Source organism: Carettochelys insculpta, chromosome 2, assembly GCF_033958435.1.
Source record: "Carettochelys insculpta isolate YL-2023 chromosome 2, ASM3395843v1, whole genome shotgun sequence".
NCBI classification, from domain to species: Eukaryota; Metazoa; Chordata; order Testudines; family Carettochelyidae; genus Carettochelys; species Carettochelys insculpta.
Genome location: NC_134138.1, coordinates 210,608,970 through 210,634,708, shown reverse-complemented (window position 1 = coordinate 210,634,708; position 25,739 = coordinate 210,608,970). Strand labels below are relative to the sequence as shown.

Below are 25,739 nucleotides of genomic sequence, written 5' to 3'. Positions count from 1 at the left end.
TATGCTTGTTTTGGTTGGTTCTGATGCATTGTAACATTCTTCAGGGAGAGGTTGAGAAGGATGGCTCTCTCCACAAGTCTCATTAACAGTCTCATACAGCATATTAACCTTCATATCAGTTCCATATATATCAAGCCTCCCTGACTTCTCCTTGGCAGGCTCCAAGATATGCTGCTTTTGTCTGTTAATTTCTGGCTGTGCTAATTGTACTTTCTCACCTGTCTTTTCCACATTGATTTTAATTAGACATCCTTCACAAACAGATCCTTCCTATAGTCCCATAATTCCTTTTCTCAATTGTGGCAGTTGTGGTGTTCTTGACATTTTGAAGAATATGAGACAAACTCTGGTCTCCTTTTCTCCAGCATTAAATGAAGGTAATTCCACTGACTTCTGTGGAGTTATTATTATTTGACTTCATTATAAGTGAAACCTGAATTTGCTTGCATGATTGACACTTGCTGATATCTGAATGGGTTGGGGGAGGAGGAAGCACAGAAATTTCCAATGTTTGGTCCTTGCTCTTAATGGATTTCATGTCACTCACATATGCATCAAGTGATGTGTTAGGAAAATTACAATTCTAAAGGCAAATGAGAATTGGACAGTCCTAACAATCACCCTTCCTGCCCAGAACGCATTCTCTTTGAGGAAGACTGATGAGTTAGGATTTTTGTGTGCCTGTGTTTGATTACATGGTACAGGAGAATTTCTAAGTCTACATAGCCAACTTTTTTTTCTTTTTTTCAAGACAAAAACAAGCTGATGGGATTGTGAGAACTTGGTCATTTATCCAAGCCACTGTTAATTTTGGTCAGTGATCTGTTGCAACTTATTTTCTGAAAATGAAATGAGAGAAAAGAGCTATATTTTTCTTATGTCTGGAGCCGAGAGTTATAATGAATTGCTTTTCATTTGAGCAAATTTTGGGTTTTTTTCCTTTTTCTGGGATTGTGATTTTTTGCTTTCCTTTCTTCTGAAATGAGGTATTTAGATGTACACAACACTTATACATATTCTTTTTTGTATGAGTCTCTAAAATGTCAGTGGTTCAGCTCTCACAGGATAAAGTGACAACAGCTGTCATTTAACAAGCTCTCACTTTTATTCTACAGAAAAATGCAAAGGACGAGGAAGAGCAGGTTCGCATTTCGATTCGGCCCGGAGGCGGAGTAGAGCTGTCCTTTATCATATCTCGGGACACCTACAAAGAAGAGAAAAGAACAAATTAAAACTTAATAACGTAGGTGTAATGCACATGTTTAATTTTCCCTGCTCTTTTGGGCCCATTCTTTCTCTTACTGCTGGAAGAGAAGCGGATGCACTCTGCTTTACTAATTATTTTTCTTTTTCTTTGACATACGAATCTGTACAGTTGTTTCTTCTAACAAATGCACTGAAAGAGGTCAGCACATCCATAAGAGAAATCTCTAATCACAGTGTTGTCATAGCAAGAGGATTAAAGTGTGTGCCAGTGCAGTACAGAGCAGCAAGTAGAGGGCTATGGCTGTGGATTTTCATGTGCAGTTTATGAACCAGGACAACATTTTTAGTGACATTACACATGCAAATATTTTTACCAAAAGAAAAGGCCTTATAAAATTTCCCAAAACTTAATTTTAGCTTTCACTTTTCCTCACATAATTGCTTTTCATACCTTTTGCTACAAAGCCTGTGAATGGATTAAAGTAATAAAAACCTACATGTTACAAGAAATCCAGAAGACAATTTCTCCAAGAATAATATTTTATTTGAACATGTCAAACTTGGTGCAGCACTATAAAATTGATGTGCCTATACTTTGCAGTAAAACTCTCTCCGTGTTAAGAAAATCCTGATGTTTATCTCTAAGTAACTATAACTGACAAGTAAGTTAATAAACTGCTCTGTGGTTGTGGTTTTCTTTTTTAACTTTGTCAGTTTTGTTCACCATCGGTTCTTCTGTCATTATATTCCTGCCTTCCCCTCCCAGAAGGCACAAAATGAATTAACTAAGTTCTGGGGAAAGCCCTTAGGCTTTTTCTGTTTTTGATTCATTTTAATCAGTAAATGAAACACATGATTCTTACATTATGCCTATACTTTCCTTCCCATCCCTATCTACCCTAACCCATGTCCATACACTACATTGTGACAGCGATTTGCCAGAGTGGTACTCACAACTCAATAGTCAAATCCACAATTGCAATAGCCCAGATTTGCACCATTGAAACTGATGCTAATTTACATCACCCGAGGCTTTGGATCCAAGTCTCCAACGCCTTTTAACTTTATACTGTTGGTGACATCACTGTTCCTCCACCACCTCCCACATTCCCATCAAGAATCTTGCAGTGAATTGTCCTACGGTTAATCCTAAGGTAATAATACTAGTTATGCTTGTCCCACAACACCTCAGCTGTGGTCACACTAGCCCCTCCTTTTGGAGGGGCTATGGTAATGTGGCACTTTGGGATATGCTTATGAGACACTACCATGAATATGCAGCACCTCATCAGCATAATGGCGACCATGCATGCTTCAAAACTGCCAGTTTCGAAACACAGCCGCCCATGTAGCTGGGGGCCTTTTGAAACAGACTCCTGATTTCAAAATCCCTTTATTCCCAAAACCAAATGGGAATAAGTGGCTTTCGGAATCAGGAAGTCATTTTGAAAGGCCCCCCAGCTACGTGCACGACGTGCATTTAGAAACCAGCAGTTTCGAAGCACGTGCAGCCACCATTATGCTAATAAGGTGCTGCATATTCATGGCAGTGCCTCATTAGCATATCCCAACGTGCCACATTACCATAGTGCCTCCAAAAGGAGGGGCTAGTGTGACCACAGCCTTTATGATGCCACATCAGCACATTCAGTCCCTGCTTTCATTAAACAGGGCTCATGGGCTCTGCCTCCTCAGCCCAGTGAGTCAGACTGACTGCCCATTAAACCCTTGCAAAGGAATCCCATTTACCTGTCTCCAGAAGAACCAGAAATGAGACTGCTTCATTTATGTGCTGAGCCCTGATATTTCTTATAGTTTCTTAAACCTGAGGGACACGACACATCACTGATCTCACATCGCTGACATTTGGGCAAAAGGTGGGTTGCCAAATGTGCAGATCACACAGGCTACATCTGCACTAAGTGAAACCCCAGGAACTTCAGAATCCCCTTATTCCTATCAGCAGAATAGGAATAAGGGGGTTTCAAACTTGGTGGGGTCCTTTCGAAAAGGACCCCCATCTGGACGAGCCACATGGGAGTGAAATGTGCCAATTTTGAAGAGCCGCAACCAGTGGCATGCTAATGAGGCAATGAATATGCATTTCAGTGCCTCATTAGTAATCTTTGAAATGTCCGTTTGCATGGCCATTTCAAAGATTTGTGCTAGTGTAGATATGGCCACAGTGTTGTGAGTGTGAATAAGGTGCTTACATAAAAGTTGGAAAGAACCATAGTTTTTGCACTCATGGAAATTCAGAGACTGCTCTTATAACAACAGCAAAGGGCACAGGCAAAGGTGAAACGTTGAGAGCGACATGCCACCCACCCAAACTTGCCAGCTAGAAAATCTGCCAGGCAATAGAAGAGGGAAAGTGCCTGGCCTTTTAAGAAGGGTTCCTGGTATATGAGCAAATTCAGAGAGGCACACTCAGTGGCATAATTATTAAGATGCTCCTCTGGGGCAATACAGTTCCTACTAACCCCAAAGAAGGGTGTGTGCCTAAATGTCACAATCTAAATGGTAATGATTTGGTCAGTGACCACTGCAGAAACATTGCTACTTCAAAGGAAAATTCCTAAGTTCTTTAGCAACTGCCCTCATATACTGACACTTCCAACACTGTGAAGTGTCTGACAGGGATAGATTGGGACAATGAGGCTAGCATTGAGGCTGGTGGTGCGGAGAGAAATTGGGAATGAGAGTTAGGTGCAGGGAAGATTGGGATTGGATGGGGAAGCAGGGTTGGCCTGAAGGTAGTGGAGTGTGGGGAGCTGATGTATATAGGGTGAGACTGAGATTGGAATGAGAACGGGGATTGGCTGGGTAAAGAGACTGGGACAAGGAGTTGGTATACACAACAGTGAGAGGTGATGAAGTCCGGGTTGCAGACTGGGACTGAGAGCCAGGGTGCTGGGTGTAGATGATGGGTGGAACTAGGACTGCTAACAAGGACACTGGGGTAGAAGCTGGGGGGAACTTGAAATGGCTTTACAAGGACACTAGGAATGGAGGATGCAGCCTGTGACAGGGCATACAGGGGTGAAGAATAGCAGTGACTGGTAAGGAGACTGGCATCAGGCTGAGAAGCCTGAGGACTGGAGTTTGGGACTGGTTAGATGAGAACAATAAGACAGAACTCAGAAAGAGTAAGTAGGAGGGAACGGGTCTCAAAGGCCATGTCTATACTATAAAAATAACTTCAAAGTAACAGACTTCGAAGTTGAATGTCTACACACACACTACTTTGAACTTAAACTTAGAAGTAGGGCACTACTCCATTCCCGGGAATGGAGTAAGGACTTCAAAGTTGGGCTCCTTTACTTCAAAGTTAACTTCGAAGTAAGGGAAAACGTGTAGACTCTCCTCAGGCTACTTCAAAGTAGCACCTAACTTCAAAGTTAACTTCAAAGTTAGTTCCTAGTGTAGATGCAACCACAGAGTGAAGTTTGACAGAACTGCCCACCGGAACCACAGCAGCCAGGGCTGACTGGTGACCCAGAAGCCCTGTCTGTTGACAGAGGGCCCCCTGGAGCATCCACAGAGTTCTTTCATTGACATATTCTGTCAAGAAAGGTGTTCTGCCTCATGGGGGAGAGGCAGAAAGCTGTTATCAAAAGTGCAGAGGTCTCTCAACAGTATGTCAACAGAATGCATTTTTAGTGTGGACAGTCCACAAATTTTGTTGACAAAACAGTCTAGTGTAGACAGAGCCCAAGAGAACTAGATTCCGCTCCTGACACTACCACATAGTGGCTGTGTAATGTGAGGCAACTGGCTTAAAGCAGACCTCTCACAGGTGCTCACAAATTGCGTGTTTGTTTGCTGTGTGCCTAACATGAGACCTTGGGGGCTGATTTGCAGAGCTGCTAAATACTCATAAATGCAACTGAAGCCAATGGGAGTGGTATTTTGAATATGTTAGTGCTAAATACTCTGAAAAATCAGGTCCAAGGTGTGTAAGATTGGGCGTGCCAAATTAATGCAGAGGTACTGGTGCAATTTTTATAAGGGGGTGCTGACATCACATTGAACCAAACTGTGAACCCTGTATACGATGGAAACCACTTCAAGCCAACACCCCCACCACCTCTGCTTCCAGCACATAAGAATTAATGGATACTTTTGACCTTAATAATGCATCTGCTGTAGCTCCCCATTTGTAAAATGGGGATTGTACCATCCCCTTCACCATTACAAGAAGATTATGAAAACAAAGTAATTTTTGTGAAGCATTCAGATATTAGTGATGATTTCCATAGATAGGCCCTTGAGGAAATTAGCAATTCCTTTTTCAAAGCTGGGTACAAATAATGTGCAAATAATAAATAAGTCCTGAGACTGTACATTTATAATAGAGAGAAAAAATAGTGAACTGCAGCTATTAAATGATCACCATGTACTGAATAGGGCAATAGCCCTGTAGAAAAAAATTGTGACCATTTAATTAAAGACTGTATCATAAAGAATATACAAAATTAAAGCTGCATAACTGAGCAAAAGTCTGATATTTCCTTATTTTTGGGAGCTTGATTGCAACTATAATGCTCTTTTACTGTATTTTTATGTGTGTAACATACATTCAATATAACATTACAAAATTAATAAAAGATAATTTCTAAACAGAATTTAGAAACAGATATTGAATTTTATCAGCTTTTATTTTTCAGCAACTGGAAGTTTTTGATGTGGAAATAAGGTGACAGATGAAAAGTATGTCTTTGGATATGGAGAAAAAATACTTTTTTATCAGGCTTTGTCTCTAGAAAAAATAAATATTCTGTTCACATAACGAAAGCCCTACACTAGCTCTGTATTAATAAGCTGTAGTTTAATATTTGGCCAAAGAGCCAAAACATGTTCTCATCAGATCTTTGTCTGCAACCTACAGCTGCATTTTAAAATGAACAAAAATGATTAAATTAAGCAGAGTGAATTATAATACTCTGTTTAACACTGTCCCTTTCTCCAGAATCTTTTTTCACACTCAGAACAGGTGTCTAAAAGGATGTTTTCAGGGCTGTTTCTAGGGGAGGTGTGGGACCTGGGACACAGGTGCTGAGTTTCTGTTCTGCTGGGGAGTGCTCCCCTGGCTCTGTCCATGCCTTACCACCACTCCACCATGTCCCACAAGCCCCACTTCTGTCCTGATTCTTCCCACAACATCTCACCTCTTCCTGCTTCTTCCCTTTTCAGTTCCACACTCTCCCCTGAGCGTAATGCACTAACACTGCTCTCTCTCCCAGAATCTCTTAACACCATGGAACATCTGATCTTTGGGAAGTGTTGAGTATGAGGTGCTAATTACTGGGCCTGCCAGGAGGCACTGGGGGAAGGGGAAGATTCTGATAGTGGGGCTGCTGGTGGTTCCAGTGCTCTGTTGTTTTCCTGTGGGTTGTCTAGCCCCAGAGCCAAGTGTTGCTACAACAATACTGAGAAGCATTTGAGAAGTAGCAGAATTTATGCTATATTGGCCATTTTTGGACATTGGCCATCTATTCAAGGGGTTAGTGTTGAGTTTGGTTTTAGGCACTGGCAGGGCTTCTGTTCCTCCCGCATTATTTTTGACTCACTGGAAACAAAGTGATATAGTAATATTATTTTTAATTACAAATAATCATTACCCTGGGCTACAGAGCTCTAACACTGTGCAGCTGATGTTTGGGCTCAGACTGGAGTCCAGACTCTGCAGCCCTCACAGGATACTAGAGCTTGGGCCCAGCCATCTACATTGCAAATTTTACAGCTCCAAAGCCTGGGCCACAGGAGCCCAAGTCAGCTGAGTGTTTAATTGTAGTGTTAACTGCCCTCTGTTCTCTGTAGAACTTGGGAAATACACTACGGTCTGCACCATCCCACGCTCAGAGCTGCGTGTTAAAGACACATCTTGGTCCTGAATTAGAAAGCATATCAATAAAGAGACTTAACTGACAGCGAGATAACTGACTTCTAAAAACTGATTTGTTTTCCAAGCTACAACTTTGGTGTTCATAGTTGTATCACAGTGGCAGCTCTAAGGCACTGATCACATGAGCCATGCTGCATTGACCATTGTCTTTCCCATTGCCTTTTCAGTTCCTAAGGGAAAACTAAATAAATCAGGAATTTAAACAATGAACTAAGCGCTGAGAAAAAGTGAAGATAAGAACTGTAGCACTTACTATTAAGTACTTTAAGCAGAGGAACAAATGTGATTCTTTTCAAGCTCAGGATTCTTTCTGCTTAGGAAAAATATATTTCAAGCTGTACTGCAACATAATTAAAATCACCCAGGCCTATAGCTAGGGCAGACAAGAACACCACCCCCCGTCCCCAAGCTGTGAAAAAACATAACAGAAAAAAGATGTTAAGAGTGGTAGATTTAGGAGAGAGAACAATTCTTTCAGACATATGAAATTCTGTCATGAGTATAGGATGACCCAAAAGATTCTAACAAAGAGATGACTGTTATCCAAGGCTGGTATCAGCCTGTAAACATATTCACTGGAATATTTTAAGGGAGAACTTTGAACAATAGCTCAAAGCAAGGAAGGAAAACATGAAGATATTATTAGAAGAAAAAATGATTATTGTTGTGTGATTACAATTTATAGTTGCTACAATTTATAGTTTGCTAATATCTAAAGGCCAAAGGGAGATTGGGAACCGAAGACGTTAAGTACTGTGTACAAATATATTGTAAGAATCCTGCAGACCTGTGTGTTGGCAGACCTGTAAGGGTATCTCTACACAGCAGCATTATTCTGAAATAAGCTATTCAGGAAGAGTTATTGTGGAATAGCTTATTTCAAAATACACATCAGCATCTTCATTACTTTAGGGAAAGAACAATTTTGTAAAAATGTTCCATGTCAATATAGAAGGAAAAATAAAGACTGATAATTTTCACAAAATGTATTTCTGCCTTGCTTGGGAAATGTTCTTCACTAAAATAGAACTCATCTTGTAGGGAATGCCTATGCTACAGCTGGGAAGTGTGATTCCCAGTCCAGGTAGACAGGTGCACACTAGCTCTGCTCAAGTTAATGCTCTAACAATATCAGAGTTGCCTGGGGTAGTACAAGCACTGACTTTGGCCAGCTGCCTGAGTATATACCCAGGTTCTATATAGATTTGCGGTAACCAGGCTTTATGTCGGTTTGCAGGAAGACAATTGGCCAAAGACATTGCCCTTGATATTGATGGCTACACCAATTTTTAGCAAGCAAGATTCAACAAAGCTAATGCATTTTCCAGGTGCAATGTAGATGTACCCATAAGAGATGCTACACTGGAAGTGAATAGCTATCTGAATAATTTTTACTGATTGTAAGCAACTTGGATATCAAGTCCCTAAACTATGCATGTTGTATATCATGGGAGACAAGCTTTCATAATGATAGCTTTAAGTGTCAGGTGAATGTGATGGTTGAGCAATCCTATTTTTTTTTCTTTTCTAGTTTAAAAAGATAGTGTATAGTCTTTTTTTTTTTCATTGTTTGTGACAACTTCATTGTATGTATAAAGGAATGTTACTGTCACCCTGGGATGAGCAAAGCAAAATTTTGGGACAATATCAGATTTTGAATACTCTGGGGCAAATCCAGACTTAACTGGATCACACTAGTGCAACCAAGATCAGAATCTGTCCATTTCCAAAATGCAAAGTGACTTTTCTGCAAAAGTGAGACTTGTGCTTTGCAAAGTTAACCTATTGAAGAGTTTGTGCACTTAGGGCCGAACCATGCCCCCTATACAAGCTTGTTGGAAGGCACCATCTGTGTCTTAGTTCAGTTTCATATATGATAGGGCTAGCATTAGTTTGGGTGAGCTCTTTAACAGACTGTTTATCTGTGGGCTAAGGAATATCTCCTTCCAGGAGATATCAACATCAACCAAAAGACACCAACCAAAAGCACAGACCCAAGCTAAATTCAAAAAAAATCAATGTAATAGAAAAATAGGATTTTTCCCTGAGTCATTAATGTGCAGATTCCATCAGGTAAACTGCTGCTGACTCCAGTTAGAATTGATGCTTTTAATTTTGCAACTTTAAGTTGCAGTAATAACAGCCAGTACTCTAAACTTCCTTGGTGCAAATATGCACTGTGCATTAGTTCTGCTAACTCCCTAGGGAAATATTTACCAATAACGTAAATAAAATTATTTAAAAGAAAATTATTACCTTTGTGGTTCAGTTCACTTACAACTTCTGCAATGATCTTGGAAATCCTTATGTAATAAATGAGACCTATCACAAAAATTAAAGTTTCTTGGATCAGACCAATTGTAAAGTTGTTGTTAAATCCCTTAATTGTATAATTCAAGAGAAAAATATAGGTACTACTTTTTATGTCAGGACTAAATCCTTTTATCACTTTAAACAACTTCATATCACACTAAAGTTAAATAAAATATGCATGTATGTGTCTCTCTGTCTCATACAAATTAAAATAAACTTTCTCCTACAAAACAAAAAAGCACAGAGAGCCTTAAATATTGGGTCTGTTCTGGTATGGCTATGATATGAAGAAGTGGGTCTGTCCTGCGAAAGCTCATCACCCAATAAACTATTTTATTAGTCTTTAAAGTGCTACTGGCCTGCTTTTTTGTTTTGATAGTATACAGACTAGCATGGCTATCTCTCTGTTACTATTTCTCCTACAAGGTCATATGATTAATTCATAATATATTGAGTGAATTCTGTTTTTTTGCATGAATGATTGGCAAATAGATTTTCCCCACATTTGTTTTTGAAACTTGTTTATCAGATAAATTCCGCGAATAATTCGGTGTGTAGTTTTTTCTCACGTGGTTTATTGTGAAAATTGGTATATTAAAATGAATAGTTTCTGCTGGCTGGGCAGGTCAGGGGATGTATTTTTATTCCCTAATTGAATGTATTTAACACTCATGATCAGATTTCAATGCTGTTTGCTATAGCTTATGGATGGAAAAACCTCTTTCCTAAATAATGCAATATTTGCTTAATATTTTTTGTTTGGGGAAATATTCTAGCAAATGATTTTTGGTTATAGGACTATTTGTAAGAGTATTTATAAACACAGCAGGGTTTACAAATACACTCAGAGTTAATCTCTTTGTAATTTTGAATGTTCTTTACCACAAAAAAAAAAAAAAGAAAGTAGTAATAGTTTTGAAATATTTGCCCAGCTGTAATTGGTCACAAATGTTTCTAGAGTGTGCTTATAACCTTAAGCGTCAAATTTATTGAAATATAATTTGAGGCCAGATATTTTTGCCTGACTTCTTCCATTCTTTCTCTTTCAGAATGTTTTTGTAGATAAACCAGCATTTCCGGAATACAAAGTTTCAGATGCAAAAAAGTCCAAATTCATACTGTTGCATTTTAGCACTTTTAAAGCTGGCTGGGACTGGCTTATTTTACTGGCAACGTTTTATGTTGCTGTGACTGTACCTTACAATGTTTGTTTTATTGGCAATGATGAGCTATCTACAACTCGAAGCACAACTGTCAGTGACATTGCAGTGGAAATTCTTTTTATCATAGGTAAGATAATTTTTCTGTTTTCTGAATTTGTTTTTTTTTTTGTTTTTTTTTTTAGAATATCTAAATTTTAGTGGAAAAATGCAGAACAATGATCAGGCAGTTACGTAACTTTTTGGAACTATTCGGTTTCTCAGAAGTACGTCCTAAGAGAGGTTTTTTTTGTTTTATTTTGGTTTGCAGATATGTGATGGTTTCTTTATTCTAGTATATTTACCATGACTCTTATCAAAATGTGGTTTCTTGTTAGGTTTCCTGTTGTAGTTTCAATGCAGAGATCATCTTAAAATGATTGCAATATGATTTTCATGCTGGAAATTATTTTCCTATTTCATTACAACACAGGTCACATTGGTACAGTCCGGTTATATTCTGTAGTCTATCTAATGTTGATATTTGAAGGGCACATTTTGCTTTTTTGCTTGTTACTTCCTCAAATTCTTAAACTGTGTTTGCTCTGTGACCACTTGAGCAATTATCTCTCCAGAACTTTGAGGCAAAAATACAATATGTTGGGCAACAGAATTATTCCTGCTGGCTGTTTCATGATTCTTGGAATTTCTTTTCGGAAATTCATTCCTTTTCTTTATGAACACAGAAAAAAATGACCATAGGCCTATGATTATAACAGGAAGGATGTAGGAACTTTTTGTACTTTCAATCTAGTTCTGTTTTTTATTGCTTAAAAATGTGTAGATAGAGTATATAAAGAGTATACTACCACCTGTGTCAAATATATAGGTGTAAAGCATTTTTTTGGAGAAAGATGGAAAGTTGAATAGGATTTTATTTAACCTACAGAGGCTTGAGAATGGGATATGGTGGAAAGGAAACGATGGGAATAGAGAATAAAATTATTGGCAGAGTAAGAAAATCTGAAAATAAAATATCTAAAGTACACAATTAAATGGGAAATACTGTACATTTTCCTTTAAAAAAGTGATTTGCAATGAGAGATAAGCTCGTGCAGATGAAATAAGAACAAAACCCAAAACTTCATATACACCAAATGCCAAATGTAGGCTATTTTTAAACGAGGAAGCTCAAGAAGTGGGAGGTGAGAGGAGTTTTAAATTAAGATCATCTTGAAAAAATGTTTTTTCTTTCCCTTCACTGATAAAAATTTGTCTAACTTCAGTATAAGAATGGCTAGCAGGGATGATTCTTAGTGAAAGCCCTGAAATTGTCACTTCACCCTTGGAAGTAGAGTTCAAAAGCAGATTTAAGGTAAAATTATTTTCCCTGAAACTCATGGCATATCTCTATTAGTCTTTCTTTATTCCACATTAATTGTTCATGGTATCCATAACCTTGAAGAATATGCCATAGAGATGTACTATCTGAGATGCTTATCGGAGAGGAGAATTTTTGTCTTTTGTAAAATGTGTGAGTGGTTTTCTAATCCAGTTATAAAGTGACTACTCATTACAATGTAAAAATTCCATTAGCTCCACTGGAGTGTGGGTAGGAGGTGAAAATAATGTATATTCATAGTTAAAATAACCTGATGATCAATTCCCTTACTATACAGAATGCAGATAACCGGTTGGCTTAGTAATTGGAAAGTGAGTGTGAGAAAACATATACTGCGTCTATGTGATTTATTTGTAGTATTACTAATATGAAGCAAAACAGAAGATTTAAAGACCAGCATTGCTTTTTTCTTTCAGTTTTTGGGTGGGAATGCACAACTCTGATATCAATAAATCATAAACTGTGAGGTATCTGTGATGCATACACAGATATTCTCTTTATTTTTCATTATTTCTCTGATCTTTGCCTGCTATTCCTTGGGCTAGCTCCTGGCTCTGTGAGGTAGTGAGTGAAGAAAGTGGGAAAAAAAATCACGAATAAGCATATGGGGTAAAATTTTTGGTGTGCTAAGAGTCACTTATGTGCCCAGTTCCAGGGAACAATAATGAGAATCTCGAGCATCATGCTAAAAATGTATCTAATACCTTTTACCTTTTTTTCAGACAGTTCTTTTAGTAATTGTTTCATTTGTTCTCTTTTATCCTCCCTGTCCCCAGGTCCCCTTTTGTTCATTTTAAACATAAAGGCTGGATTTTCTAATTTTGGGGTCTGTTGTTCTGATGCTTAGATCTTTTAGGGTTTCTATTTATTTTTTGTAAGGACTGGTTAACATAAGAACATAAGAACATAAGAATGGCCATACTGGGTCAGACCAAAGGTCCATCCAGCCCAGCATCCCATCTGCCAATGGTGGCCAATGCCAGGTGCCCCAGAGAAGGAGAACAGAAGACAATGATCAAGTGATTTATCTCCTGCCATCCATCTCCTGCCCTTGTTCTGAAGGCTAGGGCACCATACTTTATCCCTGGCTAATCGCCATTTATGGACCTAACCTGCAAAAATTTATCGAGCTCTTTTTTAAACCCTAATAGAGTCCTGGCCTTCACAGCCTCCTCAGGCAAGGAGTTCCACAGGTTGACTGTGCGCTGTTTGAAGAAAAATTTCCTTTTATTAGTTTTGAACCTACTACCCATCAATTTCATTTGGTGTCCCCTAGTTCTTGTATTATGGGAAAAGGTAAATAATTTTTCTATATTCACTTTCTCCACACCATTCATGATTTTATATACCTCTATCATATCGCCCCTCAATCGCCTCTTTTCCAAACTGAAAAGTCCCAGTCTCTCTAGCTTCTCCCCATATGGGACCCGTTCCAAGCCCCTAATCATCTTAGTCGCCCTTTTCTGAACCTTTTCTAATGCCAATATATCTTTTTTGAGGTGAGGAGACCACATCTGCACGCAGTACTCAAGATGTGGGCATACCATAGTTTTATATAGGGGAAGTATGATATCTTTTGTCTTATTATCGATCCCTTTTTTAATAATTCCTAACATACTATTTGCCTTACTAACTGCCGCTGCACACTGCGTGGATGTCTTCAGAGAACTATCCACTATAACTCCAAGATCCCTTTCCTGATCTGTCGTAGCTAAATTTGACCCCATCATGTAGTACGTGTAATTTGGGTTATTTTTTCCAACATGCGTTACCTTACACTTACCCACATTAAATTTCATTTGCCATTTTGCTGCCCAATCACTCAGTTTGCTGAGATCTTTTTGTAGTTCTTCACAATCTGTTTTGGTTTTGACTGTCCTGAACAACTTGGTGTCATCTGCAAACTTTGCCACCTCACTGCTTACCTCATTTTCTAGATCATTGATGAACAAGTTGAACAGGATCGGTCCCAGGACTGACCCCTGGGGAACACCACTAGTTACCCTCCTCCATTGTGAAAATTTACCATTTATTCCCACCCTTTGTTTTCTGTCTTTTAACCAATTCCCGATCCATGAAAGGATCTTTCCTCCTATCCCATGACCGCCTAATTTACATAAAAGCCTTTGGTGTGGGACCGTGTCAAAGGCTTTCTGGAAATCTAGGTATATTATGTCCACTGGGTGCCCCTTGTCCGCATGTTTATTAACCCCTTCAAAGAATTCTAATAGATTAGTTAGACACGACTTCCCTCTGCAGAAACCATGCTGACTTTTGCCCAACAATTCGTGCTCTTCTACGTGCCTTGCAATTTTATTCTTTACTAGTGTTTCTACTAATTTGCCTGGTACTGATGTTAAACTTATCGGTCTATAATTGCCAGGGTCTCCTCTAGAGCCTTTTTTAAATATTGGCGTTATATTGGCCGTCTTCCAGTCATTTGGTACCAAAGTGGATTTAAAGGATAGGTTACAAACCACTGTTAATAACTCCGCAATTTCACATTTGAGTTCTTTCAGAACCCTTGGGTGAATGCCGTCTGGTCCTGGAGACTTGTTACTATTCAGCTTATCAATTAACTCCAAAACCTCCTCTAATGTCACTTCAATCTGAGTGAGTTCCTCAGATTTGTCACCTAAAAAGGCTGGCTCAGATTTAGGAACCTCTGTAACATCCTCAGCCGTGAAGACTGAAGCAAAGAAATCATTTAATCGCTCCGCAATGGCACTGTCTTCCTTGATCGCTCCTTTTATATCTTTATCGTCCAAGGGCCCCACTGCTTTTTTAGCGGGCTTCCTGCTTCTAATGTATTTAAAAAACATTTTACTATCGTTTTTTGAATTTTTGGCTAGCTGTTCCTCAAAATCTTTTTTGGCTTTTCTTATTACATTATGACACTTAATTTGGGAGTGTTTGTGTTCCTTTCTATTTTCCTCACTAGGATTTGACTTCCACTTTTTAAAAGCTGCCCTTTTCTCTCTCACTGCCTTTTTAACATGGCTGTTAAGCCATGGTGGTTCTTTGTTAGCTCTCTTACTGTGTTTTTTTATTTGGGGTATACATTTAAGTTGGGCTTCTAGTATAGTGTCTTTAAACAGTTTCCATGCAGCTTCCAGGGATTTTAGTTTAGTTACTCTACCTTTTAGTTTCTGTTTAACTAGCTTCCTCATTTTAGTGTAATTCCCCTTTTTGAAATTAAATGCCGGAGTGTTTGACCGCTGCGGTGTTCTTCCCAACACAGGAATATTAAAAGTTATTATATTGGTTCTTTCATATTTGTGTGGGAGTGGAAAATAGGTTTAATGTTCATCTGTGCCCCAGTGCAAAAAAACCCTTAAGCATGCACTTAACTTTTGGAATATGAATAAGCACACTAAATTCAATGGGACACAAGCTTGAGGACTTTGTTGACTTTGATTGGTTACTTTTGATGGAAAATTTGTACAATTTTAGGGAGACATCAAGAAAGCTTTGAGGAAACTTCTTCAAGATTAGCAGAGTGAGGGAACTGATTGTAATCAGTTTCTTGTACTTGGACTACAGTGTCACTGTACTTCCAGATACTGAAGACCAGTGCTTTTTCTGTCGTTAAAAAACAAAACAAAACAAAACAAAAACAAAAACAAAAACAAAAACAAAAAAAGGAGCCAGTACTCAGCCTGCTCCTTACCTCCAGCCAATCACACGCTGTGCTGCCGAGGTTCTGGTGTTGGCAAGTACCAGCACAAAAAAAGCACTGCTGAAGACACTTGTGTCTGTTTTAAATCTCTTTTGGATATCTCAGAATTTTAGATAATCTTTATTCACCCATAGTTTTGTTAAACTTTTTAAATTTTAGGTAAGTTATGGTCTCATTTTTAGCAATATCATTGATCAGAGTAAAGTACTCACAATAGGAGGGACAATACCACTTGCAGTTTCTAGATATATGCGATGTTTCATGAGAAAGAACAATAGACTACTGTGTCTGCTGCTTTCCAGTTATCAAGAAAGTTAATAGGATGTGGACTGTTGCTTTCCTTTGAGAAAAGATATGTCTGTTAAAGTGCTTTGGGTAAATCCTTTGCTTTGAGTGAAAGACTCAGGCTCATCTGAGCTGTGATTCAGGAAAGCATTCCTAGCAAAGCACTTGATCACATGACTAAATCCCATGAAAGTCAATGGGATTTAAGCACATTGTTAAGATTAAGGGCATGTTCAAATGCTTTCCTGAGTCAGTACCCTGGTGAATGGAGTGAAGTGTTCAGATTAAATGAGAGGTTGTCTCTCTATAGTAAGTCAAGCTGTGGGTTTAAGTGCTATAGCTTTTGAAATTCTCAAAAGCAAAGATTAGGTGTAAGAATATATTTTAATATTTTAGAGGGAGACACAGTTTCTCTTTCAGAATTTAACCTAATTTTAATTTGTTAAATTGTATACATACTAAAGTATTATTTTGGCATTTTGTTTTCATGCAACTATTATTCCAAGACATTTTCTTATCCTCCTTTTCACTTTTGTGTATAGATCTTATCGAGTGTTAGACGCTATAAAATAAATATTTATCTATGTCTGCACCTTGATGAAAAAGCCTACCTAAAAAGCTGATTAAAATTACTTTTAAAATAATTATTGGATCCAGAAAGAAATCCTCAACTCTAGTGAATTTAAGCTCTTACATCCACAATTTTTTTTAAAAAGGATTTAGTTGGTGACTAAGACAATATATGTATTTTACCATTTGTTTCAGAGCTCTTTCAAATGATATTTTAGAGTCAGGTAATTGGTTTGGACTTGCTGTGGAATACATGTGGTAAGGACCTCAGTCAATCATTATGCTGTTCTTTTCCATTGTGCATGAAGGTTTTGTGTATTCTCTATGCTGTGAAAGAACTGGGTTTGATATAAAAAGCAACTACCTTGCACATTTAACCCCTGCTATCTCACCGCAAACTGGAAGTGAGGATACCACAGAGTCAAGATCAAAATCTGGCTTTGCTTAGGCAGATAAAAACAGTTGAAAGATGCAGTTGCACTGATTGGGACATATGAAGTGAAAGGATATGAGAGAAGGGTGTGAGGTGGAAATGTGGTGAATTGACCTTGATTCTAGTTGTCTGAATTTAATGTTTTGTCCCCCACTTCCTGCCCCCAGAAGTTTCTTTGATGATAAGGAGGCTAATGAATGATTATTGGCTATTTCTAGGGAAATTCTTATCGTGTTAGGAGCTCTTACAAGTTATGTGCTTTGCTGAAGAAAATCTAAAAGTGTTTAGTTAGCATGCTTTGAAACAGTCAATGGAAGCTTTTATTTGTCCAAGAATTTGGCACCCAAGCACCCCTCCTCTGGACAGACAGAAGGCCCCCTGAAGGCTGATTCCTCAAAACCTGTTCAGGCTGCATCGCACCATGAGACAAATGCGAATTTGAGGCAGTTAGCTCAATATTGCCATGTGACTGTCTTCACTTTAAATACCATTGGCTTGATTTTGGGAGCATCAATATCGAGATTACACTGTCACTGTTACCTGATGGGTATAGTGTCAAGCTCGAATTCAGAAGTTCAATTAAAAGGCAGTGTGGAAGCACCACGTCTTAAAATCAAATGTATTAGCCTCCGGGGTGTTCCGTATATAACCCACAATGCCCCTGAGCCCTGCACTTGGGTCCCTGCTCTCCATAGCTGTGTCTACACGTGCACGCTACTTCGAAGTAGCGGCACTAACTTCGAAATAGCGCCCGTCGCGGCTACACGCGTCGGGCGCTATTTCGAAGTTAACTTCAATGTTAGGCGGCGAGACGTCGAAGTTGCTAACCTCATGAGGACATAGGAATAGCGCCCTACTTCAACGTTCAACGTCGAAGTAGGGACAGTGTAGACGATCCGCGTCCCGCAACGTCGAAATTGCCGGGTCCTCCATGGCGGCCATCAGCTGGGGGGTTGAGAGACGCTGTCTCCAGCCCCTCAGCTCACTGGTGGCCGCGTGGAGCGGCCCCTTAAAGGTCCCCTCCCCCTCCCTGACTCTGCAGGAAGCTGAGGCAACGTGCAGGCTGCAGCCTGCACACGCGGCGAGCCTGCACAGCCCTCAGCCACCCAGCCAGCGGCGATGGCAAGCCAGCAGCACCCCCAGCGCCCCCAGGGGACCCCCCCCCAAGGGGAGCCAGGGCAGCCAGCCCAGCCAGAGGGCCAGCCACTCTGGGAAGCGGCAGCGGGGCCCCTCCTGGACGGAGGCCGAGCTGCGGGACCTGCTGGGGCTCTGGAGCGAGGAGGAGGTGCTCCAGGTAATGGGGAGCAAGAGGCGGAACGTGGATGCGTTCGCTCGGCTGGCCGACGGCCTGGCTGCCCGGGGTCACCCTGCCCGCACTCCGGATCACGTGAGGAGTAAGGTGAAGGAGCTGCGGCAGGGTTATGCCTGGGCCCAGGATGCGGCCAGCCGATCTGGGGCCGCCCCCGTCACTTGCCCCTTTTACAGGGAGCTCAGGGACATCCTGGGCCCCCGGCACACCTCCTCCCCTCCAGCCACCCTTGACACCTCGGCTGACGAGCCCCAGCAGGCCCTGCAGCCGGAGTCCACCCTGGAGGCAAGCCCTGCACCCCGGGGGCCCCCCCCGGAGGCCATCCCCGGGACATCGCGGCAGGAGGAGGAGGAGGGGGGGGGGCTCCTCCTCCACAGAATCCAGCCTGCAGAGCCTCCTCCTGCCATCCCGGAGCAGCAGCAGGGCCTCCGACCCCCGGGGATCTCCGGACCGTGGGAGCAGACCCACAGGTAGGTACCCCTCTCTGGTGGACACCCCGGGCTTGAGGGGCGGGGGTAACAGAGATGTGTCCAGGGCCCCCCACACGCTCACATGGCCATGGCCCCAAGGACACCAGGGCCATGGCCCTCACAGCACTGCAGCCATCAGCCCCTGCCCCCCCCCCACCCTGCATGACAGTGCCATGCCCCATCCCCAGGCCAGAGGGGGAGCGGAACCTCGAGGGGCCCCCGGGCGGAGGGGGTGGGACACCCCGCAGCAGCAGCATGTGATGGAGTGGGGGGAGTGCCAAAGGGAGACTCAGGCTACATATGAGCCACAAGAGCCGAAGAGCTCCCAGGGCCAAAGGAGGATCCTGGCGCTACAGCTGGCAGGTGACACCTCTGCCCTGAACCAACAGGAGGGAGGAGCCGAGCTGGCCTGGAATTGGGGGGCGAGGGCGGGGGCCACAGGTAGAGGCTAGGGGAAGGGAGAGCTGGTAGGCAGCCAGCCAGAGGAGGGGGAAAGCTGCATCCCAGAGGGGCTCCCCTTGGGGTCTTCTCCCCACGACGGGTTGGAAGGACTGTCTCTTCCGACAGCTGGTGCTGTCACTCCTGCCAGAAACTGGCCATCTGTGGCCTAAGAAAGCTCTCCTGCTCTCAGACCCTGCGGGGTGAAGTGAGAGTCGCTCCCACCAGGGGACGGGGTGCAGGGCAGGGGGACCCCTGAACCCCATCCATCACAGCAGCATCTCCCGGGGACGGGGATGGGGAACCTGCAGCACAGGGCGGGGGGGGACAGAGGCCACAGCTCGGGGCCCACACTAACGCCTGTCTCCATTCTTCTTTCCCCCCTCCTCTCCTGTGTCCTGCACCTGCACCTGCACCATCCGAAGGACCAGAAGAGAGCGCCGGCGAGGCCTCAGTTGTCCCGGAGAGCCCTCCGGGACCATCGCTCCAGGGCAGCCCCTCGGCCGAGGAACAACCGGCCCCGTGGAGGGCTAGACGGCGGACCCCGCGCCTACTACCGGCGACGGCGACGGACCCCCAGCTGCTGGCCATCCTCTGCCGGCAGCTGGAGGTCTCGGAGCAGCACCTCCAGCTGCAGGAGCGGGCGCTGGCCTGGCGCCAGGAGGCATGGGGGACCTATATGCAGACATTTAACCGGCTTGTCGACTACCTGGCCCCCCATGCCGCCCCGGCCGACCCATCACCCGCCCTGCCCGCTCCTGCAGCCCCACCACCAGCTGCTCCGGCCGCCGCCAGGCCGTCCGCCGTCGCCCCACCACCCACCCGCGAGGGCCAGAGCGCCGAGGGACCCCTGGAGCCACCTGAGACTCTCCGGCACCGATACCTTCCGGTCCAGCCCGCTCCCACCCAGCCGCGGACTAGACTGCAGGCACGGCGGGGCTCCTGGCCGGGCACGCCCAGTGCTGGGCTATAGGGGCGAGGGGCCCAGGACGTGTCCCCCCCCTTGTTGTATATAGTTGGACTCTTTTTTTTTTGGTGCCCCCGTTTGCCCTGTCCCCCCCATGTAAATAGTTCTCCCTGTTCTCCTCCCTGGTTTTCTTTTTTGGTGGCGCACAGTTGTTTGCTTTGTTGTATTGTTTTATTTGTGCACATAGTGCTTTTGTGGAACGTTTGTCCCTACTTTTGGGTTTGTGTTTGACATATTTATTTACCAAAAAAAAAAAAGTTTCTGAAAGACAAAAAATAAGTTTACGTTCAGCCACAAGTTCGTGCTGTCATTTGTCCAGGACAAGTGGGGGGGGGGGGGCGGTGGGGTGCTCCATGGTGTGGGCGTTGGGGCAGGAGTGTGGGGGAGGAAGGGGCGGGCAGTAGGGGGCCTGGGCAGAGTTCACCCTGCGGCCTGTTGGTCGAAGTGGGCCCGCAGGGCCTCCCGGACCCGGGTCCCCTCGGGGTCCACCTGCCGACTGGGGGCAGCAGGTGGCTGCACGTGTGCCCTGCCGGCCTTCGCGGCCCAGCCCTGCAGAAAGGTCTCCCCCTTGCTCTCCACAAGGTTGTGCAGGGCGCAGCAGGCACCCACAATCTGGGGGATGTTGTTGGGGCCCGCATCCAGGCGGGTCAGGAGACATCGCCAGCGTCCCTTGAGGCGGCCAAATGAGCGCTCCACCACCTGGCGCGCACGGTTCAGGCGCTCATTGAAGCGCTCCTGGCTAGTGGAGAGATGGCCCGTGTAGGGGTGCATGAGCCATGGCCAGAGGGGGTATGCCGCATCTGCGATGACGCAGAAGGGCATGGTGGTGTCCCCCAGAGGGATCTCCCACTGGGGGATGTAGGTCCCCGCCTCCAGCCGGCGGCACAGGCCCGAGTTCCGAAAAACCCGGGCGTCGTGGGTGCTGCCAGGCCAGCCCACGTAAATGTCCTGGAAACGTCCCCGGCTGTCCACCAAGGCCTGCAGGACGACAGAATGGTAGCCCTTCCGATTGAGGTATCGTCCTCCACTGTGCTGCGGGGCGCGGATGGGGATGTGAGTCCCATCCAGAGCCCCGAAGCAGTTGGGGAAGCTCAGGGTGGCAAAGGCGGCGACAGTGGCATGTGGGTCCCCCAGCCTCACGAGCCTGTGCAGGAGCATGGCGTTGATGGCACGCACGACCTGCAGAGAAAGCACATGGGACAGCCCCAATGAGGGGTGAACAGGGTGTGCATGGCCCTGCCCTGCCCTGGCCTGCCCTGCCCTGGCCTGCCCTACCCTGCCCTGCCCTGTCCCCCCTGCTCTGCCCTGGCCCCCCTGCCCTGCCCTGGCCTGCCCTGCCCTGGCCCCCCTGCCCTGCTCTGGCCCCCCTGCCCTGGCCCCCCTGCCCTGCCCTGCCCTGCCCTGCCCTGCCCTGGCCCCCCTGCTCTGCCCTGGCCCCCCTGCCCTGCTCTGGCCCCCCTGCCCTGGCCCCCCTGCCCTGCCCTGCCCTGGCCCCCCTGCTCTGCCCTGGCCCCCCTGCCCTGCTCTGGCCCCCCTGCCCTGCCCTGCCCTGCGCTGGCCCCCCTGCTCTGCTCTGGCCCCCCTGCCCTGCCCTGGCCTCCCCCTGTGGGTTCTCTTACCTCCATGAAGACAGCCCCGACGGTGGCCTTTCCGACACCAAACTGCTGCCCCACGGATCGGTAGCTGTCCGGAGTGGCCAGCTTCCAGACAGCGATGCCGACCCGTTTCTCCACAGGGAGGGCACGCCACATGGCGGTGTCCCAGTGCCTGAGTGCGGGGGTGAGCCACTGGCACAGCTCCAGAAATGTCTGCCGGGTCATCCTGAAGTTCCTGAGCCAGTGGTCGTCGTCCCACTCCCCAAGCACCAGCCGCTCCCACCAGTCGGTGCTGGTGGGGTAGCTCCACAGCCGCCGGCGTGTGAGGCGGGGGGTGGAGCGGGGTGCTGCAGGGGTAGGGGTTGAGCCCTGCTGCCCTGGGGGCATCTCCTCCCCTGGGGCAAGGAGGTACTCAGCTTCCTCCCACATGGCATGGGCCAGGGCAAGCCCTGCTCCTGCCGGGAGGGCTGGGTGGACCTCTAGCTGCTGCTGCTGCTGCTGCTGCTGCTGCTGCTGATGGGGGTCCATGACTGCGGCGCCCGGGGTCTGTGTGCCTATGGCTCCTCAGACCGCGTGCTGTGCAGGCTGAGTGTATGTGGGAGGGGCCCTTTAAGGGAGCGGCTAGCTGTTGCCCCGGAAGCGTTAGTCCGCCCGTTGACCCTGTCTGCAGCTGTGCCTGGCATCCCTATTTCGATGTGTGCTACTTTGACGTGTAGATGTTCCCTCGCTGCACCTATTTCGACATTGGGCTGAGCAACGTCGAAGTTGAACATCGACGTTGCCGGCCCTGGAGGACGTGTAGACGTTATTCATCGAAATAGCCTATTTCGATGTCGCAACATCGAAATAAGCTATTTCGATGTATGCTTCACGTGTAGACGTAGCCCATGTGTGCAGGAATTAGGTAACAGGAAGACCGTGAATTTCAAAGCAGGAATACCAAGCTTGTGGCTGTGGGATTATGTTTGCATGAGGAACTGAGCCCCCGCCCTTCGCCTGTAGAATGGGACCACTGGGCTTGCAGCCACTGGAGGTAAGTCTCCTCCCAGTGGCTAAGATAGTCGGAGAGACTACTTCAGCTACTTCCACACTCCAAGTGGCTCTGCAGCCAGAGACCACAGCACCCTCCGCAGCCTGCCAAAAATATTTTCGGGGGCTTGCTGTCCCTTACAGACACCTGCTGGTTTGATATTTGTTATAATTTTTTGCTAATATTTCCTATCTGTCTTCATGCTTTGACCCCCCAGAACATGGGGGGGAGGGGCTAGTTTAGATTCCTGTTTCTATTATAAGTTCAGTGTGTGATATTTCACTGACATCACCCATGTTGGCAATATCAGTGTAGTGAAGGGGAAAGTCAAAAATCTTTTTCCTAGATTTTTCTATCCTCCTTCTTCTAAGTTTGAGAATACAGTCCAGGTCCCTGTATTATTTTCAGGGATTGGATGCAATGATGGAAGTGGGGACACGCAATGGATGGCCAGCTGAGAACGCAGTCGTTGCGCAGAAGCCTTAAACTGCACTGGAAAGCCAAAGACTCTCCCATCAGCCACTCTTTTTTTTTAAATCTTTCCTATCTTCTCATTCTTTAAACTTTTCAGGGATATTTCACTGTCATCACCCGTGTTGGGAAGGTCTGTGTAATGAAGAGGGAAGTCATTTTTTTTTCCTAGACTTTTCTATCCTCTTTCTTCTAACATTGAGAATACAGGCAGGGTCCCTGTATTATTTTCAGAGATCAGATACAATCACAGGAGGGGTGACACTCGGTGGATGGCCAGTTGAGAATTCAGCTACAAAAGAAAGACATTTCTGTAAACTTTTTTTGCCATCTCTGTGGAGGCCCTACTTTTCCTTCCTTCCAATGGGAAAAATGGATGTTTGCTTAGCACAGGAGGGGAATGAGGAAAATGCAGTGTGGGAAGATGATGTCAAAGACCAGTGAGCATACCTAGAATGCTACAGGAATGAGAGAACTGTGGGATGGGTTCTCACAATGCAGTGCTGCAACAATCAGTTTGCCAATTGAGTTTGGCAGCAATAAATCGACTTTGTGAGGAGCATGGGGGGAGGTGAGGATGGTCAAATTCAAACTTATAAATTCCAGAATTACAAAATTGATGCTAATAAATTCAAATTTATTTCATAGTGTAGACGCAGCCTCAGACTTTGGGGAAATGTTTTGCATGCTCCAAGCCTACTGCAACAGCATATGTATGTGTATGTGCACTTGAGACCTAATAAAAATGTTGCTTCAGGTAAAGGCACTCTGTTTGTGCCAATCATTTATCAGACAAAGAAGCTGTGTCCCCACTGATTTACTCCAGCATGTTCTGGAGAGAAACATTTAAGCAACCATGTCTTTGTTTTCTGAAAATCATGGGTTTAACATATATTATAAGGGAATGTGGGGTATTTTGCAAGCTGTCCTTTTCTCTTGGGTGATCTATTTTGACTAATCTATCTGGGTAAACTTTCTCTTTCTCTCTGTCCTCCCCTCATATGTTGTTGGTCACAACATTATGAACATGTGACTTTTACCCTTATATAAATCTCCAGTCTGGTGGGTTTTTTGTGTCTTCAAAGTGCTTCATTCTGACTTTCAGACAGAGAAGAAACATCTATTTCATTCCTTTATTTAAAAAAGCATTGTGATTACCTTCTTATGTGTCAGTGATATTACCTGAAAATCTAGGTTGTAGAGAGCTTTCATTATTACTAAATAAAAAAATATGATAAGAATTTATCCTCAAAAGTAGTTGGAATATACAGTAAACTCTCAAGATAGGTGGCTTCAAGTCATACATAACTCACTTTAACACGAGTTAAGCACAACTTGAAGCTGCTCTGCGGCTGTCAGCCTGCCAAGCTGCCTGCAGCTATGGGCAGCTAGACAGGCTAAGAGCCCCATCTCCCTGCCTTCCCCCAGCCACTTGGCTTTCAGCCTGACAGCCATGCAGCTGGGGGAAGGCAGGGAAGAAGCAGACAGGAAACTGACCAGCCCTGGTGGGCTGCTTAGTTTCCTGGGTCCTGCAAATGGAATGGAGCTGGGAACCGAGCAGCAGCCTGGCTTCTGGCTCTCCACCCCGACTTGCACAAAAATTTGAGTTATGAGTTATGTGGGGGTTGCAGGAATGCAATCTTTGCGTAACTTCAGGTTTTACTGTATGTCACACTTTTTTAAAAAGGGATAAATGCACAAGTCTTCTGGCAAGCAATACTTTTTTTGTTGGATTAGCCACTGAAACTTGGAAAGTTTAAAGAGAACAATGATTTTTCTCCATATAAGGCAGTTCAAAGCTAATAAGATGGCCAATAGTTTTGTTGGCAGACATTTTCATGTTAAATATCATTTCACAAATAAAATGGAAATATGTCGTAATTGCCTCATTTGTAATGAACTATAAGGTTATGTAGAGAACAGTAATATTCAAATCCCAGCAACTGGGGAATGAACATATCCTGCATGTTGCCATGAAATGCAATACATCTCTTGTAAATTATTATATCCTAATCTTATAAATTCAAAATAAGAATATCACAGTCATATATGCACTCTATCTACATACCAATTACAACATTTTCATAAGACATTTCCGATGTGGTGATTCCAGTTGCACATTGTAACAGAAGAAGGGAAATACATGGATCATTAATGTACCTCTCACAAATTAAATACTGGATCAATGGATCTAGGCCATGGACCTGAAATCTTCCAGACATTGCTATAAATCCACATGAATTCCAAGTCTTGCACTTTGCATATTACTATCTGAATAATTATAGTACAATAATAAATAGTAAGCATATATCTCACTATTAATTATAGATGAATAGTTCAAATGTGCACTTTATACATCAAAGGTAAATTATAATATACACATACAAAATTTGACTTACATCTTCCATAACAAGATGGTACAGGTCGCATGCATGACTTATCCCTGTCATACAAGATAAATTTGCATGCTAGGATCTGTAAATCTAAATTTATTCATGCCACATATAGACAAATAAGAAAATAA

General features: G+C 44.0%; 1 protein-coding gene across 1 annotated transcript in view; it reads left to right on the top strand.

Moving 5' to 3' along the window:
• KCNH8 (potassium voltage-gated channel subfamily H member 8) overlaps window positions 1-25,739 on the top strand; it is a 428,672-nt gene that overhangs the window by 196,219 nt on the left and 206,714 nt on the right. Inside the window, exons 4-5 of the mRNA XM_074986135.1 lie at window positions 1,116-1,243; window positions 10,477-10,717. Coding sequence (XP_074842236.1) covers window positions 1,116-1,243; window positions 10,477-10,717 — 369 coding nt within the window. The remainder of the gene's footprint in view (window positions 1-1,115; window positions 1,244-10,476; window positions 10,718-25,739) is intronic.